The sequence below is a fragment of the Cydia strobilella genome, chromosome 1 (assembly GCF_947568885.1).
Source record: "Cydia strobilella chromosome 1, ilCydStro3.1, whole genome shotgun sequence".
Taxonomy (NCBI): domain Eukaryota; kingdom Metazoa; phylum Arthropoda; class Insecta; order Lepidoptera; family Tortricidae; genus Cydia; species Cydia strobilella.
Window position 1 is genome coordinate 33,846,668 of NC_086041.1, and position 18,029 is coordinate 33,864,696.

The window sequence follows — 18,029 nt, forward strand, 5'->3', positions numbered from 1 at the left end:
GCCTTCCCGCGGGGATGGTGCGTAAAAGCATTCGCCCACTCCGTGAACAAAAAAAATAATGGCCAAACAGGCTTTAGGTGACTTTTCGCTCATGTCGTTTCGGACATGGGTATATTTGGTATCAGTACATTCAATATGATGGTTTTATATGGCTTGGTATACTAAAAACTACTTAATGTTTAAAATTTCAAGCTCGTGGGTCTGCTAGAAGTACCTTAGAAATATGATGATCGTGATCGTGAAAACTAAGGAACTTTGACGTGCAATAATTCTTAAACTACAAGTTCAAATTTAATGTTTTTAGGAATATATCTAAGCCATATTATGCCCTATATTTATTTATTTATTTATTTAAGAAACAAACAGTCTTCTATAGTTATACATAAAACTGGAAATTTTCTTAAAGCTAGACTTACAGTTTCCTTAATGAAAATATTTTAACATCATGTTTAATAAAGTTTCTACAGAGTAAAACAGAGCTATCTGTGCAAACAAGAACAAAAACAATAACAACAATAATGAGAAAAAAAAATGCAAGAGTATCAGGGTGTTAACAATTAAATTGTATATAAACTGAATACTAAAAAGGTTTTGTTATTCTTATTACTTATTAACGTCACTGAAACAAAACAAAACAAACAAAATTACAGGACGTCGAAAATGGCCTGAATGGCTTCGAGAAAAGGATGGCTTTGCTCGACATGGCGGGGTCACTGCCGTGTCCCCAGATATTATATATTATATTGCGTAACTGTTCATTCTAAGTTTCATGCAATTTAAGCATGTCATTTTAAAATGAGAGCGTAACTTCGATTGTATGGAAGCGGCTTTTTGGCTACGGGTTCGTGTGACTCTTAACCATTTTCTGAACTGTGATCTCACACTGTATAATCGTGGTATAATCAAATCTGAATTCAAATCATTTATTTTGCAAAAACATACACAGATGATGCAAGAATCATTGCCAGAGATATAAAAATGTCATGAATGCATACATCGGGCATGCAAAATGACGAAAGGGGATCAGTTAGAATTAGAACAAAAATTTAACAGTTCCGAACAACTGACAGGCCGATATCGTCCGGCGGACTGGTAATCAGTGGGCCGCTTAAAGGATAACTCACGGTAGACCGGGCCGTGGCCGGGCCGGAGCCGGGCCGGAGCTTCCGGAGCATTGTTTTCTATGGAAAGTATTACGTCATGACCACATTTAGACTGATCAACGTCACGCAACAGATCTATGAAATTTCCCATACAATAAAATTGAGTGACAGACGGTTTGGTGTAAATGGTGTAATGTATAGACACCCTACTGACCTTCATGTCTTGTTGATTTCGTGATAAATAATGCAAAAAAGAAACTAAATTCACTAAGATTTATGATTTAAATTTTTACGCGTATGTACATAAATTTGCGGTATCGGCAACTGACCTCAAGCTAACTCAACTATCAAGGCAAGATAACGCTGGGGAAGTGATAATTATTAGTAAACTATCGCGGTAACCGAAAACAATATTATGATAATTACCTGATCAAACAGCGAGTAAACAGAGGCGGTTGGCTGGTGGATGGTGCATACGACGGTACGGCCTGAACGCGCCAAATTCTTTAGCATTTCTATACACTGTGCTGACGTCGCGCTGTCCAGTCCGCTGGAAAAATAAAAGGTAACATCAATCATTGAATTGCAATGATATGCGAGAGAACCAAGGTCAATATAGCTAAAGAGTTGCCAGACTTAGGGTCAGTTGCACCAAACTGTTTGTCATCGTTAAAGAGTTCGCTAAATTTTATTCTATGGAAAGTTTCAGAGCAATTTACCTAACTATCACCTAATAGCGGTTATGACACACTCAAAATGCAGCATAATAGGTGAGTCTTAATCATTCCTGACAACAGATTGACGTTGAAATTGAACAATAATAATAAAAATACATGAACAAGTCATTTATATAATTCTTGTTTATGTATGTGCAAGTTGTGTTACTATACAAACGCAAAAAATAATTTATTAGCTGATGACAATAGCTCATTAGATATCTACTCACTTAGGGCCTGACTACGCGGATGCAGGATAATACATATTTCATGTTATTACAGAAAGTTTTTTTTATACCACGACGGTGGCAAACAAGCATACGGCGGTATGTTAAGCAGTCACCGTAGCTTATGGACGCCTACAACACCAGAGATATTACATGCGCGTTGCCGACCCTTTAAAAACCTGTACACTCCTTTTTTGAAGAACCCCATACTGTAGCCCCTCGGGAAAACCTGGGCAGGGAGCTCATTCCACAGCCGAAGCGTACGCAGGAGGAAATTCCTCTTAAACCGCACAGTACGCGACCATTTAGGTGCTAAGTTGTTTTAAAATGAGAACAACATGTATGACGGCGGCTATTTATGTTTTTGTGACATTAGATTGACTAGTAGAGGTATAGTAACTAACCTAAACGCGTGAGAATGAGAACTCTGTAAGTTGTCTCAATGCTCATTGTGAAAAAGTTATACATAGTATACTACAACACCGCACTGACTGACTCAATCAATGTGTGTGTGACTCGCTTCAAGAGCCAAAGTAACGTCCAGCAGTTTCTGAAGTTACAGGTCTTCCAGAACGTGTTAGATTCCGACCATAACTTTGCATAAACTTGGCTCCATACTTGACGTAGGACTTGGCAAAAAAACTTAGCGTGGTCCAACTCCAGTATACTTACGTGGTGGGTTCATCCAGAGACAGTACTGAAGGGTTATCCAAACGTCCAGCAGTTCCAAACGTTCCAGATCTTCCAGAACTTGAACAAGGACGATGTTTAACAAGGTGTTAGCATATACTTACGTGGTGGGCTCATCCAGAGACAGTACTGAAGGGTTATCCAGACGTCCAGCAGTTCCAAAAGTCCCAGATCTTCCAGAACTTGAACAAGGACGATGTTTAACAAGGTGTTAGCATATACTTACGTGGTGGGCTCATCCAGAAACAGTACTGGAGGGTTATCCAGAAGTTCAAGTGCTATGGACAGCCGCTTCCGCTGCCCGCCTGACAAGTTACCGCAGCGCGTCTTCTCCGTTCCAGACAAACCCAGGTCTTCCAGCACTTCGCTTATCTGTTCAAAAAAGATTTCAATTAAAGATAAACTATACCATTAGGAACTATACCATATAGCAACTATACCAGAAAATAAATTTATTTTATGAAAATATTTTAATTTGTGTTATTACTTATATAAATTATAAACAAAGGCCGTACCGCGAGCAAATAAAATCGTAATTTCGTTATCTGCCCCTTAATCGTTCGAATATGCCAGAGCGATAGAGAGGCAGATAACGCGGTAGGCTCTATGGTTTCTTTCGTAAGTATAAAACCATCATCATCATCATATCAGCCAGAGGACGTCCACTGCTGGACATAGGCCTCCCCCAAAGAGTGCCACAATGACCGGTTTTTCGCCACCCGCGTTCAGCGGACTCCCGCGAAGTATAATGTACTTATGACATATTATGACATCTTTTTCAGTTTATAAAGATAAACATTCCTTAAAATTGCCGGCCTTTCCCTATATGTCACTCCTTAGCGGTTATTAAAGGAACGGTTTTGTGAGTGAGAAAGAGATTATAGGCTCAACAGACGTCACCAGTCATTGACAATTGCATGCCATTTTTTTAGGGTTCCGTACCCAAAGGGTAAAAACGGGACCGTATTACTAAGACTCCGCTGTCCGTCTGTCTGTCTGTCACCAGGCTGTATCTCATGAACCGTGATTGCTACACAGTTGAAATTTCCACAGATGATGTATTTCTGTTGCCGCTATAACAACAATAACAGAAAAGTACGGAAGCCCCGGTGCGCGAGGGCCGGGGACCGGCCAAGTGCGAGTCCGACTCGCACTTGGCCGGTTTTTTTGATACATTGCGGAATTTGATGCGTCCTTGACGATCTTAGTGATTGGCGCGCATCTCACGCACGACATTCACTTCATTAGAGTGACGGGAGATCTAGGGCATTATCAAAATAAAATCCAAACTGTAATAAGCTGAATCGGACTCCAAGTCTGTTGTGACACTAGTGACTGAAGGTGACTTTTTTACTCGGATAATATTTAAGTAACCACTCATTAAAGTGGCGTAGTTAAATGACAATTGTAAACCCTGTTACAAAGAAACAATGAAACCAATTTTTTATCAAGCGGATACTTCTGCAAGCGCAGCTTGATGAAATCAATGGGTACATTTGCATGTCTACATTGAAACTAATGAAGGTTACAACAATAGTCGGAAAATTATGGATTTCCGAACTTATGTTTCTTTATTTCAGACCTGGAGGATTGCAGGAATAAATCCAGGATCCACATCGGGCATAAGCGGTCCAACAATCACGGTCAGAAACTAACCACGGCCAGCTTCAGTTTGTCGGTCACGTTTCCCAGATCCTGTCGGCTGTGAACTTCAGCATTTCTTGCGGTCAAACAGGGGTAATATTCTTAATCAAAAATTTCCCACGGTCAGCTTCGGTTTTCGCTCATGTTGCCCAGTTTCATGTCGACAGCAAACTTGATCAGCTCCTTGTCCGTGAATACAGGGTATCTAATGCGATCAAGCAAGGAAAAGGTTTAGAAACTTACCACGGTCAGCTTCAGTTTGTCGGTCATGTTGCCCAGTTTCATGTCGACAGCAATCTTGATCAGCTCCTACCATGAATACAGGGTATCTAATGCGATCAAGCAAGGAAAAGGTTCAGAAACTTACCACGATCAGCTTCAGTTTGTCGGTCATGTTGCCCAGTTTCATGTCGACAGCAATCTTGATCAGCTCCTACCATGAATACAGGGTATCTAATGCGATCAAGCAAGGAAAAGGGTCAGAAACTTACCACGGTCAGCTTCAGTTTGTCGGTCATGTTGCCCAGTTTCATGTCGACAGCAATCTTGATCAGCTCCTACCATGAATACAGGGTATCTAATGCGATCAAGCAAGGAAAAGGGTCAGAAACTTTACCACGGTCAGCTTCAGTTTGTCGGTCATGTTGCCCAGTTTCATGTCGGCTGCAAATTTCATCAGCTCCACGACTGTGAACAGCGGGCTGATGCGGTCATCCTGTAAAATTATACATTCAAGGCTTTAGTTTACTTTATTAACCCCCGACGCAAAAAGAGGGGTGTTATATGTCTGTCTGTCTGTCTGTGGAATCGTAGCTCGGCAATGGATGGGCCGATTTCAATGCGGTTTTTTTACGTGAAAGCGAGTTTTCTTGCAGTGATTCTTATCTATGTTTCATAGAAATCGATCCAGCAGCTTAAAGAGTACCAGCTTTTTTCCTAAATGATGTAAGGCATTTTTGGCATAAAATAGATTTTGTAGGCATATAGCTATCCCTAGGTAGGGTTTTTTTTATTTTAATTTAATAGTTATTTTTATGATTTTTGATATGTAATCGCCCTCCCGTACCATTTGCTCCGGTAGTGTTTTAGTGCGCACAAAGACCGCTAATGCGTCCAGCACATCTGTGTTGTGTCCGATACCTATCCGTGCAGTGTCCGTACCTGAAGGATGTACGCTGATTTGCTCCGGTAGTGTTTTAGTGCGCGCAAAGACCGCTAATGCGTCCAGCACGTCTGTGTCGTGTCGTGTCCGATATCTATCCGTGCCGTGTCCGTACCTGAAGGATGTACGCTGATTTGCTCCGGTAGTGTTTTAGTGCGCGCAGTGACCGCTGATGGATACCCAGCTGGCAGACACTGTTGCCTGCCCTGATCATGCCCGTCACGCCTGTCGTGCTGAAACGTTAAGGAAGCGCTTAAACTTTTAAAGTTTTTTTTTGTTTATTAAATTATTTGACCCAATATAAGATAGCTACACATTCTACACAATACAGCACACAGCCGCCAATAATTGTCAGCAAATAGTTTTTTTTTGTTTAACTGGAAATTATTAGAAATATTCGCTCCGAAAAAAAAGGACAAGGAGGTCAGCTGCCCGGAGAGGAACAGATAGAGACTAATACTGTCATCATCACGTTGTCAAGACAAGTGCGACCGTCACAGATATAATAGTGACTTACGAGAAGCCAGTGAGCGTGTTCATCAGAGACGACTTGATGGCGCAAGAGGACCCATGATGGCCGTCAGCTGCCCGGAGAGAAACAGATGGAGACATATACTGTCATCATCACGTTGTCAAGACAAGTGCGACTGTCACAGATAATGATAGTTACTTACGAGAAACCAGTGAGCGCGTTCATCAGAGCCGACTTGCCGGCGCCGGAGGGCCTCATGATGGCCGTCAGCTGCCCGGAGAGGAACAGATAGAGACATATACAGTCATCATCACGTTGTCAAGACAAGTGCGACCGTCACAGATATAATAGTGACTTACGAGAAGCCAGTGAGCGCGTTCATCAGAGACGACTTGCCCGCGCCGGAGGGCCCCATGATGGCCGTCAGCTGCCCGGAGAGGAACAGATAGAGACATATACTGTCATCATCACGTTGTCAAGACAAGTGCGACCGTCACAGATATAATAGTGACTTACGAGAAGCCAGTGAGCGCGTTCATCAGAGACGACTTGATGGCGCAGGAGGACCCATGATGGCCGTCAGCTGCCCGGAGAGGAACAGATAGAGACATATACTGTCATCATCACGTTGTCAAGACAAGTGCGACTGTCACAGATAATGATAGTTACTTACGAGAAGCCAGTGAGCGCGTTCATCAGAGACGACTTGCCCGCGCCGGAGGGCCCCATGATGGCCGTCAGCTGCCCGGAGAGGAACAGATAGAGACATATACTGTCATCATCACGTTGTCAAGACTAGTGCGACTGTCACAGATAATGATAGTTACTTACGAGAAGCCAGTGAGCGCGTTCATCAGAGACGACTTGCCCGCGCCGGAGGGCCCCATGATAGCCGTCAGCTGCCCGGAGCGGAACAGCCCGGAGATGTTCTTCAAGATAGCCTTTGTTCCTGGAAATAAAGAATAATAGATTATACAACGACACATTTGAAGCGACACATAAAGCGACACATTTGAAGACCGGTCAAGCCTAGTAGGTAGTGACCCTGCCTGTGAAGCCGATGATCCTGGGATTCGATATTTGTTCCTGTCGTTCCTGAGCCATGGATGTTTTCTATGTATTTAAGTATTTGTATAAGTATTATTATATATCGTTGTCTGAATACCCACAACACAAGCCTTCTCGAGCGTACTTCGAGCTTAATCGTGGGAGTCAATTTGTCTAAGAATGTTCCCTATAATATTTATTTATTTCATCTTTAATTTTATCGGTCCGCCGAGCGTAGGTAAGCGAGGCGAGAACAATTTGGTAAAAAACCTGCATCGCGCTTACGGAGTTCCAAACGTCAGTTGCTATACATGTTGCTGTATATGTCGCAGGCATTTTGTAAGAATCCGCCGTTTACAAACGGCGCCATCATGTTATAAACGCGAAGCGGTTTGCAAATTGCCGAAGCCAATATGTTAGTGCGCTTAATAGCGTCAACGTCAAACGTTGTGGGTTTCGTTAGGGTGACCATGGCTTAAATAATACATAAACTTCACAACTTAACTAGACGGAGCCCCGCGGGGCTCCTATTTCTGGGCGGTTTGCCCTTCGGGCATCTGAAGATACCTAACCTACCTATTGATTACTAAATCACACTAGTGACGTCCGTGAAAACATTACACTTTGGGGAAAAGAGAGTAGGTAGTTAAGTAGGTTAGATGTTTTCACGGACGTCACACTAAATCAATAGGTACCTAGGTAGGTTAGGTTCATTAGGTAGCTTGAAATCAACTTCAAATGCCCGATGGGCAAACCGCCTAGAAATAGGAGCCCCGCGAAGAGGTTGTTTTTTGAAAAGAAACAGTCCGACGAACTCCAGATTTGATGGACACCCCGTTTTTCATAGTTTTGATGTGCAGCGCCACGCGTGGTAAATTAAAGAACTAATTCGACCCAAAATGCCGAGGCAATTTGCAAACCGCTCCGCGTTTATGAAATGACGGCGCCGTTTGTAAACGGCGGATTCTTACAAAATGCCTGCGAGTCTGCGACATATACAACTTCCGACCAATTCTCAGTGGACTTCGGACCCCAGGCACAAAACCCGTCTGGAGAGAGTACTCTAACAGATAAGGATGTGAGGCACACACGTTTTCATTATTCATAAGTGTAGATTCCTACATTATTACTATAGATCTCAGTACGGGGGTGAGATGTGAGATACACACAACTGCATAAGTATATAGGTACCCACTTTATGAATGAATTCCATTCATGAAATGGGTATGCACATTTGCATCTCCCTGTACATGAGGCCAATTCAAACTTACGTTTTGATGTCAAAATGATGTGTTAATCATAATCATAATCATTTTATTCATAAAACCAATTTACATGTCAAAAACTTATAATTACAATACAGTTAAAATATAAATCGAGATAAAACTTAAAATTAATATCTAAACAATAAATATACAATTAGGTGTAACAAAAACAAAAACAAAAACAACGTGTTATCATTACGGTGTGCATTTCGCATGCACTTGTTCGTACATAAATCGGCGCGAGCGAGTCGCACTGGCGAATGATTACAAAATGACATCATTTAGATATCATATCATCTTAACATAAAATTTCGAAGTTTTCATAAAACTACATTCCTTATCATTACTCAAGTTTGTTGCAGTTGGCCAACGATGACCTTAAGATGGTCGCGCTGTTATCGTTTCATAATGCGCGTCACTTTCTAATATGTAAGTGTAACGAACTAGAATAGCTTTAGTGTAAGGCCTGAGTGGACGCTCGAGTAGGGCGTGCAGCGGAGCGGAGCGTGCAGCGTGCATGTAAAACAAATGCAAACGTAATCGAGCGACCTCCGTGCTCGCTGCTCAAACCCCTTGGACGCTCGACGCCACGCTGCACGCCCCGCCGTACGCTCCGCTTCGAGCGTCCACTCAGGCCTTACACTTAGTCTGACTAGAGCTTAAAAATAACCCACGGGAATTGTGCCGCGAGCGACTCAACTGTACGGCTACCACCAGTTTGACACTGACATATTCGCTAGCGTGTGCGTAACTTACTTTCTATGCATCTCGCTCCTACTCGTTTAAAAAGCGGCTGTATCGTGGTGGTTTTTAGGTTCAAATCTAAGTGCATCGATTGCATGTGTTTTGTTAATGTGGAATTGTGGACCATCGACCACCTCAATGTGAGTGCTCATATTATTACATATATTTAAACCTTAAAATCACCACGATACAGCCGCTATTTAAACGACATTGTTGCTTTGGCACGCGATCAGAGACGGTAGCCCACCGCTCGCATAAAATAAATAATGGCTATTGTTAAACTGAGCTAACTTAAGGTTGCATGCCCATTATTATTTTTCCACAGTGTATATTTCTTGAGTGACGCATAACACGATAGACGATAAAAGTGTAACCATCATATGTCCTTCCAGTATAGGTTTCCTTTGCAATCTGGTTAACATTTAGGTAAGGACGCGTTGGCAAACGCGGAGTTTGCGAAATATACCAGTTATAGCCCTTTCCGCTACGCTAGGCTGAACTTACTACGACAGGTACCCCACTACGGCAAAGCGAAAAGGAGAGGTTATGTTTTAGCTGTATATATGTAGGTGGTTGTGACAATTTTACTGGAATTACTTACAAAAAACTAAGTTCGAGTCCGACTGGTGGTCTGAGGATTTTCAAAAAGACACGTCAAGATTAAAAACGAGGTATAGTCAAATCTGTTTCTTTTTTCGAAATGTCAAAACGAAAATTTGCCACAATATGAATGAAGCCACGGTCAAGTTACTTACTCTACTCTTTATAGTTCTAAACGATTTATCAAATAGAAATTGTTTCTAAAAATAACTGCTGTCTACGTTTCTCTATTAAAGGATGACTCACGTTATACCGGGCCGTGTCCGGGCCGGAGCTTCCGGCGCTTCGTTTTATATGGAAGGCATCACGTGATCACCTGTCATGTCATAGAAAAATAAGCGCCGGAAGCTCCGGTCCGGACACGGCCCGGTCTAACGTGAGTCATCCTTAATGTTCTGGTGCTTTATTTCATGCATGGTGTGATTTTTTGTTATTAAAATACAGTCAACATCCCTAATTTTTATAACAAATTTTTATGCATTTGCAACAAATGACAATTAAGTAAATTTAATCGTATAGTAAATTATAATATTCTCATGAATGACAAAGCTCTTATGGCGCATTGGAATGAGTGCAATTATGTATAAATGTGTTATAATAAATACATATACTTATTATAAATATATAATTACTACGTTACGTCCATATAATTGTTCAGAGGTGGGAAACCCGCGGCAAGAGAGCATGCGGCTATTTCAAGTTTTAACTGCAACTCTTTTAGTAGTAGTAAAACACATTATTGCACAAAAAAAAGTACGTAACAAATAGAGAATACTATAAATCTGTACAAAGGCGAACTTATCCCCATAAGGGAATAAATAGAAGATGGTAGTCAAACAAAGATTCCGATTCGATTAGATTAGTTTTCTGAAAACGTAACTCAGTAGATATATTTTTTAGACCGACAAATTAATAGTGGAGCAAGATTCAGACAACAATTTGATATGGTTTTGATCTAATTTTGATACGAACTTGAAGATCGCTCACGCTTATTTGTGCATGCGAAATGAAGTAAAAGTCCAAGATGATCAAGAAATAAAACTATGAAAACGGATTATATCGCGTATATTGAATCTATAATACATTTTTAAATTCAATATACGCGATATAATCCGTTTTCATAGTTTTATTTCATGAGTAACTATCGCGGTAAACGAAGACAATATTTTGTCGAAGATGATCCTCAAGGTCGTATCAAAACCAGTTCAAAGCCAATAAATTGTTAAATAAATATATATGACATACCAAAAACGAATAGTCAGTCCGTCAGCGCTAAAACTCATAAAAATATGACAATGACGTCGCCCGTGACAGGCGGCAAGTAGGGCAGTAATGTTGCAACGCCCTCGCCAGACAAAGAATGAAGGACTTTGGAGCAGGCTATCTGGAACCACGGGAATTCAAAATGCTACCCATGAGCTCCATCATCATATATGGATGTCGAAAAAGATCTTGAGTAGTTGACGGATCTTTCCTAAGGCACAAAAAGATCCCTATCTGTCGAAGTGCATCCGCAAGGGCCCCCGAAAATCATATGATAAGATAAGAATGTTGCAACAGCAATGCTGTTGTAGTCACCATCTACCATCCGAATATTTACGGATGTGTACACAGTTATCTGACACATAATAATTAATTAAGCCTACACATATATACGCCCCACTGCTGGACACAGGTCTCGTCTCCTGCGCGAGAGGGCTTGAGCTTTAGCTCCCATGCTGCCTCAATGCGGGTTGGGGACCATTACAATACATATGCGGATAAGCCACGTGGCAAAAGTAGCAAATGCCACTGGCCCCACGCGCTTAGGGCCCCGCGCACCTACTCATTGTGGCCGTAAAAATCCTAAAGTTTCACTAAGTTCACTTCGCCCGACCAAATAAAAACAATCCATGGCCCCATGATTTCGCTACAGGCCCCACGCTGGCTTAAAGGATGACTCACGTTAGGCCGGGCCGTGTCCGGGCCGGAGCTTCCGGCGCTTCGTTTTCTATGGAAAGCATCACGTGATCACCTGTCATGTCATAGAAAAGTAAGCGCCGGAAGCTCCGGCCCGGACACGGCCCGGTCTAACGTGAGTCATCCTTAATCCGGCTGTTACAAATATCGTTGATATTTACAGGTTCCCTCACGATGTTTTTTCTTTCACCGAAAACCTAGTGGTAAAAATATCAAACAATAATTCGTAGTTCCGAGAAACTGATTGGTACGAACCAGGATTTGAACCCTCGACCTCCGGAATGTCGGACGTCAGATCCACTCGGCAATCACGGCTTCCACACAACTCAGGGTTATTAGATTAGATTAGAATAGATTAATTATTTCATGAAATAAATTATAGTACAACTTCGCCTAAGCCATAATTATAAAAATTCAAATCACGATCAAATAAAACTATGAAAATGAATTATATCGCGTATATTGAATTTATACTACATCACGTCACCCGTGGTCACCCGTTATAACCACGAACGCTGTAAAGGGTTCGAAACGTCGGGATGTAGTATAAATTCAATATACGCGATATAATCAGTTTTCATAGTTTTATTTCATGAGTAACTATCGCGGTAACCGAAGACAATATCAAATAACGATCGTCAAAAACTAAAAACTAACATGCAAAAATTCCATAAAACCATATTATTTTCTTTTGCGCTTGGCTTTCTTCTCAAAGGTTTTCGACTCCTGAATCTTCAACAAGAGACTTATTATTCTCAGCAGTATTTTATATACTACACTTAATTACAGTAATAACATCGTTCGCTAGTGTTTTCCCTGACTGTTTTTCCTTGAGCTCTTTGTGGACCGCCTTGTTCTTATATCTAGTCATCATCACTATCCTCCAATCCGGTCAATTCGAACAACGTGATAATTACTAGATACGAGAACAATACGAGATCTAATAGATACGTTATATCCCCGAGAGACCTCCCCGAGGTCCTACTCAACATCAAAGGTTTGATAGGTTTCCTCGAGGAGCTGGGCTGGCAGGACTAGCCCACCCCCATGTCACGCAAAATAGGCGCCAGTCGCCGAGTTGCGGAAAATCGCCCGAACAATACAATAGATACGTTATAGTTTAGTTCTCAATTATCTTTTGTAGTTCGATTCGTGAAACCAATTGTCATTTCACGCTACAATTACTGTGACGTTTTGGGATATCCATTAGATATCCATTGGATGTCTAAGTCTAAGTAATATCTTAAGCAAATCTTAAAGAGATCGTTCAAGAGGACATTCGAAATCGCGGAAATGTCAAATTTGACAAGACTTTCTTAAATATCTCGTTATCGTTTCTGTTTCATATCTAGTGGATATTTAGCTGATATCTAGATCATTGTTCGAATTGGCCTGAAGTAATTTTGCTTTTGAATTTGAAACCTTTTATTCCAATGTAGCAAAGCCAATAACAGATGTCCACAAAAATACAGCTAACATGCAATAACTAATTGGAAACAGGAGATTACAAAACGATTAAAGAAAGACGGGAGGAAAAAAGCATTTTATACGAGGTACTTGCGGCATGATGAATAAATAAGTATAAAAAGGCAATTTTTAGAACTTTACTTTTTCGTGGTCGTATGTAATCATATCGCTTTAATCTAATATTAACCTATCTCTGGTTGTGACTACAGGCAAAACATTATCACAGCCATCTCACGAGTTGCGCACAACGCAGAACTGCCATATAGCGGCATCATTACGTGCTTGACTCTTAGTGTGTTTACCTTTACAAGGACGATCATTCTGTAAATATAAATATTGGACTAATTCGTACCTCGCTTGTGAATAGAAGCGGCTTTCAAGCTTAAAAAAATTATCTTGAATTGATATTATTGTTCTCTTTAATGGATGAGGAAATAAAAGGGCATACCGGACGCTCAGTAGGGCGGCGGCCGATCCAACGTCTCAGGTATCGCTGGGGTATGCACTTAGTGCTTATTTATTTATTTAAAATTTAAATCAGGCATCAAGGCCCATATTATGTAATATGTGTAATATATGTATTATATATATATAAACTTAAATCTAAACCCTATTTATGCGTGCGGCGTGGCTCCGTTGAATCGGCTTAATTTGATTGAGCTTAAAATACAGTACGTTAGCACAAGTTGGAATTGATAAGGCCGAAGGCCGAGCTCCGCGCAGGGCCGAAGGCCTGAAGCGTCCAGGAGATTAGTGCTCAGACACAGAACAATAGTACACTGTAGTGTGTAGTAAATGTGGTGCCCTGTATGTCAGAGCTCGCAAAGCTTACAGTGTAAAGGATGACTCACGTTAGACCGGGCCGTGACCGGTTCGGAGCTTCCGGCGCTTCGTTTTCTATGGAAAGCATCACGTGATCACCTGTATCATAGAAAAGTAAGCGCCGGAAGCTCCGGCCCGGTCACGGCCCGGTCTAACGTGAGTCATCCTTAAAGGACACCGCAGGGGCCGTGCATTTAAGAAGAATACTGTTGAAGATGACTTTGTGTGATGATGATGATGTAACATAATATACAAACTGACTTTACCGGCCCCCTAGCCCAGTCAGTAGTAAAGTGCCTAGTGACCCTGCTTACGAAGTATGACTTGTAAATGTAATATTTACTAATAAATTTATTATTCATTAACAAACGAACGAAGTGTTGGAATGAAATTAATTTATCCAAGAAAATATTTCCATATAAGATTAAAACTAACTACATAATTAAATTAAATTAAGACATATACATAGGTAATTCAAAAAGATAAGATAAGATAAGATACATTGCATATGCATATTATGCTAACACGCAGATAGTGCATCTTACACATTAACACCAACCAAAGAGGATAGAGTGTATAGATATATCAAAGATAGATATAACTCCGTAATAGATGGATACAGTCTAAGGAAAAAACGTGCCTCGAAAATCAAGAAAATTTGATTCTCGTTCAGAGGGCGCTACTAGTTTTGGCCTACAGTCGTATAGATGGCGTTGACGGTTTCGTTTGTTATTTAACAATTTTAACGCATATCAGTGAAAGAACATGGGTCAAAATCATAAAAATAATTAATGCAAATAAAAAAGTCATTTATCTATATTTAAATACATTCTATCGTATTTTTATAAATCTTTATTTTTAGTTTTAAAGTGTGTCGACAGATGGCAGTGAATTTACTGGGGTTACAAAATTTACTATGAGAGTAGCGCTCTAGTATAAGTTACTCTATGGATATATATAGTCGGTACCCACAAGGCTTATTGAGCTTACTACTGTTTTATAATTTTTAAGGACAGCGCGTGAGAGCGAGCCAACGTCGATGCGAACCAGATAATTACTTGATAATTGATATCTATTTGACTCAATTGACCTCAAATACGATTCAATGATGCAACAATTAAAGTCGAATGATTAATTGATTATAGAGGTAACAACTGTAGTCGGTAGTGACCTAGTGACCCTATCTACAAAGCGGGAGGATCGCGGTAAGGGCTTTTTTTCTTTTTTCTTTCATTGTATTGTCCTGTGTATGTGTGCTTTATGGAATAAATGTCTTTCTTTCTTTCTTTCTTTTTTTTTCATTTACTAGCGACCCGCCCCGGCTTCGCACGGGTGCAATGCTGATGTAATACATATAAACCTTCCTATTGAATCACTCTATCTATTAAAAAAAACCGCAGTACAGTACTGTACTACTGTTCTAAAATTATAACTGTAACAATCAGGCCCCGTAAAAATGCCAATCGCTAAAGGGGCCCACTGACTATCAGTCCGCCGGATATTGGCCTGTCAGTTAGAACAAAAATTTGACAGTTCCGAACAACTGATAGGCCGATATCCTCCGGCGGACTGATAGTCAGTGGGCCCCTAAACGCTACGTAGCGAACGAAACGCAACTGTCACTGTCACACTAATATGGAAGAGTGATAGAGAGACACATAACGAAACATGCATCTTATTCACGATGCATGAACAAAATGCATGTAACTGCATCGAAATATCGGGAGCTCGAAAACAATACAAAAGTTAATCACGGTCTATATCCCGGTCAATATAAATCTAGTGAAACTAACCGTGACACATTCAAAAACTGTCATTGTAAACACAGTAAATTGCTGTAAAGACTTTGTTCTATTATATATATTATTTCAAGTTAGCATAAAATCTATTTAGTGCTCAATTATTAAGTTGTTTTCTGTTTATCCCTCAGGAGGTTTCATAACTCTCTAGCTGTTGTCTAAGAGGGTGCTCAATGGGGGTGAGTGTGAACAAATATGACAAATGCAACGTTTGTACGATTGTATTTTCTTTTGTGCAACAAAAATTTAATAAATAAAATGTTAAAACATCAATTTTCGAGTTTTTATAATTAGGTACTTAGTACTTACCTACCTATTTTCATAACATATCTACCTATACCTTTACATGCATGAGTACAATCTGGGGCTCTTCAAGGCAAGAGTTAATAGGTATCTCATAGGTAAGCGTGCTCCACCGTAGATCGCATCATCACTTACCATCAGGTGGGATCGTGGTCAAACGCCTGTTTATTCATCATACAAAATAAATAAATAATAATAATGTAAATTTTTGTTCACCGAAATAAAGTTAGAATGTAGTTTGAATTGAATAAAATTTTTAATAATTAACCCATAAATATTTTCACTTCGATTGCGATGAACAGAAATATAAAATATTTAAGGTTAAGAACAACTTTGGAAACAAATCAAATTATTTTATTAAATATATTGATTTTTTTTTTAAGTAGTCACATTACTATATAAAAATATAAACCGTAATAGATGTCATATATTAAAGAAAAAGTGACGAAGACCACCAATGGTGAACCAGATATAGAATTTATCCGTCTAATAATTAATTAAGAAGTTTTTTTAGGTTACACTTAATTATGACCCCGTAATTATTATTATTTTAATTTACCGAGCAGCAATGTACTGCAAACTGCAAACATCAAGAAACATAAGATGACATGACTGACAATGACATGACATTACGAGATACGAGCTTGTTATAGTAACTATAGCTACCAACAAGCGTTGACAGTTACTTTAAAAAATAACTTTGTATTACATTGCGGGCCGAATTATTTTGTATGGTTCGGGTTAAAGAATTTTATTTTTTCTCATAAGAAATTTTATATTTCACTTAACGTAAGCATAATTACAATTCTTAATGCTAAATCTTAATTATACACTTAGTGTGTTATAATTTTCATTGTATTTCTAAACAAAATCTATCTCAATATAGTTCAATATAGGTCCTATCCTATGCTAACCAGCACCGTTTAAATATTCGCCCGTATCAAAGATAGATATAACTCCGTTATAGATGGATACAGTCTAAGGAAAAAACGTGCCTCGAAAATCAAGAAAATTTGATTCTCGTTCAGAGGGCGCTACTAGTTTTGGCCTACAGTCGTATAGATGGCGTTGACGGTTTCGTTTGTTATTTAACAATTTTAACGCATATCAGTGAAAGAACATGGGTCAAAATCATAAAAATAATTAATGCAAATAAAAAAAATCATTTATCTATATTTAAATACATTCTATCGTATTTTTATAAATCTTCATTTTTAGTTTTAAAGTGTGTCGACAGATGGCAGTGAATTTACTGGGGTTACAAAATTTACTATGACAGTACCGCTCTAGTATAAGTTACTCTATGCCCGTATTGAATTAACACTGTATACCTCACCTATGCAAACAGTGTCGCAATTTACATTCATCAGTGTGTCAAATAAATCTATCTCTTTCCAAAGTGCCTAAAAAATCTATTTCTTGCACATATATTATTTTTCTATCTATACATAGAACACAAGAAGGGAGATGCAGACCACCAGCCACTTGGTGGTCAACCGTCGAAAAGGATTTGAAAGCCCAGAAGCTTGCACCAGTGACAACCCGGGATAGAATATCCTGGCGCCGATGCACAAGGAGGCCCGACCCCAGATGAACTGGGACAGAGGCAGGAAGAAGAAGAGATACATAGAACACAGGAAAACCAACATGTCAAGCTACAAGTTTCAAGTTTGTTATTACCTATGTATTTTTTTACGATCGATGAAGTATGAAATTAATTAAATTCGACATTCTTTGTATTACACCTACCTATGAGATTAAATAAACCATAATTAATTATATTAAGAGGCCGTAGTCGATTTTGGAGCAAAAATTTTAAGTTGATAGATTTAGTCGTTGAAATTATACAAGTTTTGTTACGTAATATCTAAATAACAAGTATTGGTTTCTATTAGCACGTTTTCTCATCTTGCCTTTTAATAATGAGGTCGCGAGCGTGCGTCACCAGTAATATATGAAGAGAAGGGGCAGTTTTTAAAACTTCATCAAAAAATTATGGTGGTAAATTA

General features: G+C 39.7%; 2 protein-coding genes and 1 long non-coding RNA gene across 5 annotated transcripts in view; 1 reads left to right on the forward strand and 2 right to left on the reverse strand.

Moving 5' to 3' along the window:
• The window catches only part of LOC134745405 (uncharacterized), a 190,424-nt gene that overhangs the window by 137,768 nt on the left and 34,627 nt on the right, over positions 1-18,029 (forward strand). The gene's annotated exons all lie outside the window — the stretch shown is intronic.
• Positions 1-18,029, reverse strand: part of LOC134745124 (magnetosome-associated protein MamJ-like) — a 298,423-nt gene that overhangs the window by 12,328 nt on the left and 268,066 nt on the right. The window lies entirely within an intron of this gene.
• Positions 1-18,029, reverse strand: part of LOC134745093 (ATP-binding cassette sub-family G member 4) — a 77,024-nt gene that overhangs the window by 10,645 nt on the left and 48,350 nt on the right. Inside the window, exons 2-6 of one of the 3 annotated variants that reach the window (XM_063679042.1) lie at positions 6,846-6,963; positions 5,658-5,775; positions 4,997-5,095; positions 2,963-3,108; positions 1,530-1,653 (exon numbers count right to left, since the gene is read on the reverse strand). In XM_063679042.1, coding sequence (XP_063535112.1) covers positions 1,530-1,653; positions 2,963-3,108; positions 4,997-5,095; positions 5,658-5,775; positions 6,846-6,963 — 605 coding nt within the window. Of the gene's footprint in view, positions 1-1,529; positions 1,654-2,962; positions 3,109-4,996; positions 5,096-5,657; positions 5,776-6,059; positions 6,070-6,373; positions 6,455-6,845; positions 6,964-18,029 lie in introns of those variants that run through there. The other 2 variants (XM_063679047.1, XM_063679056.1) reach the window with 2 other exon arrangements.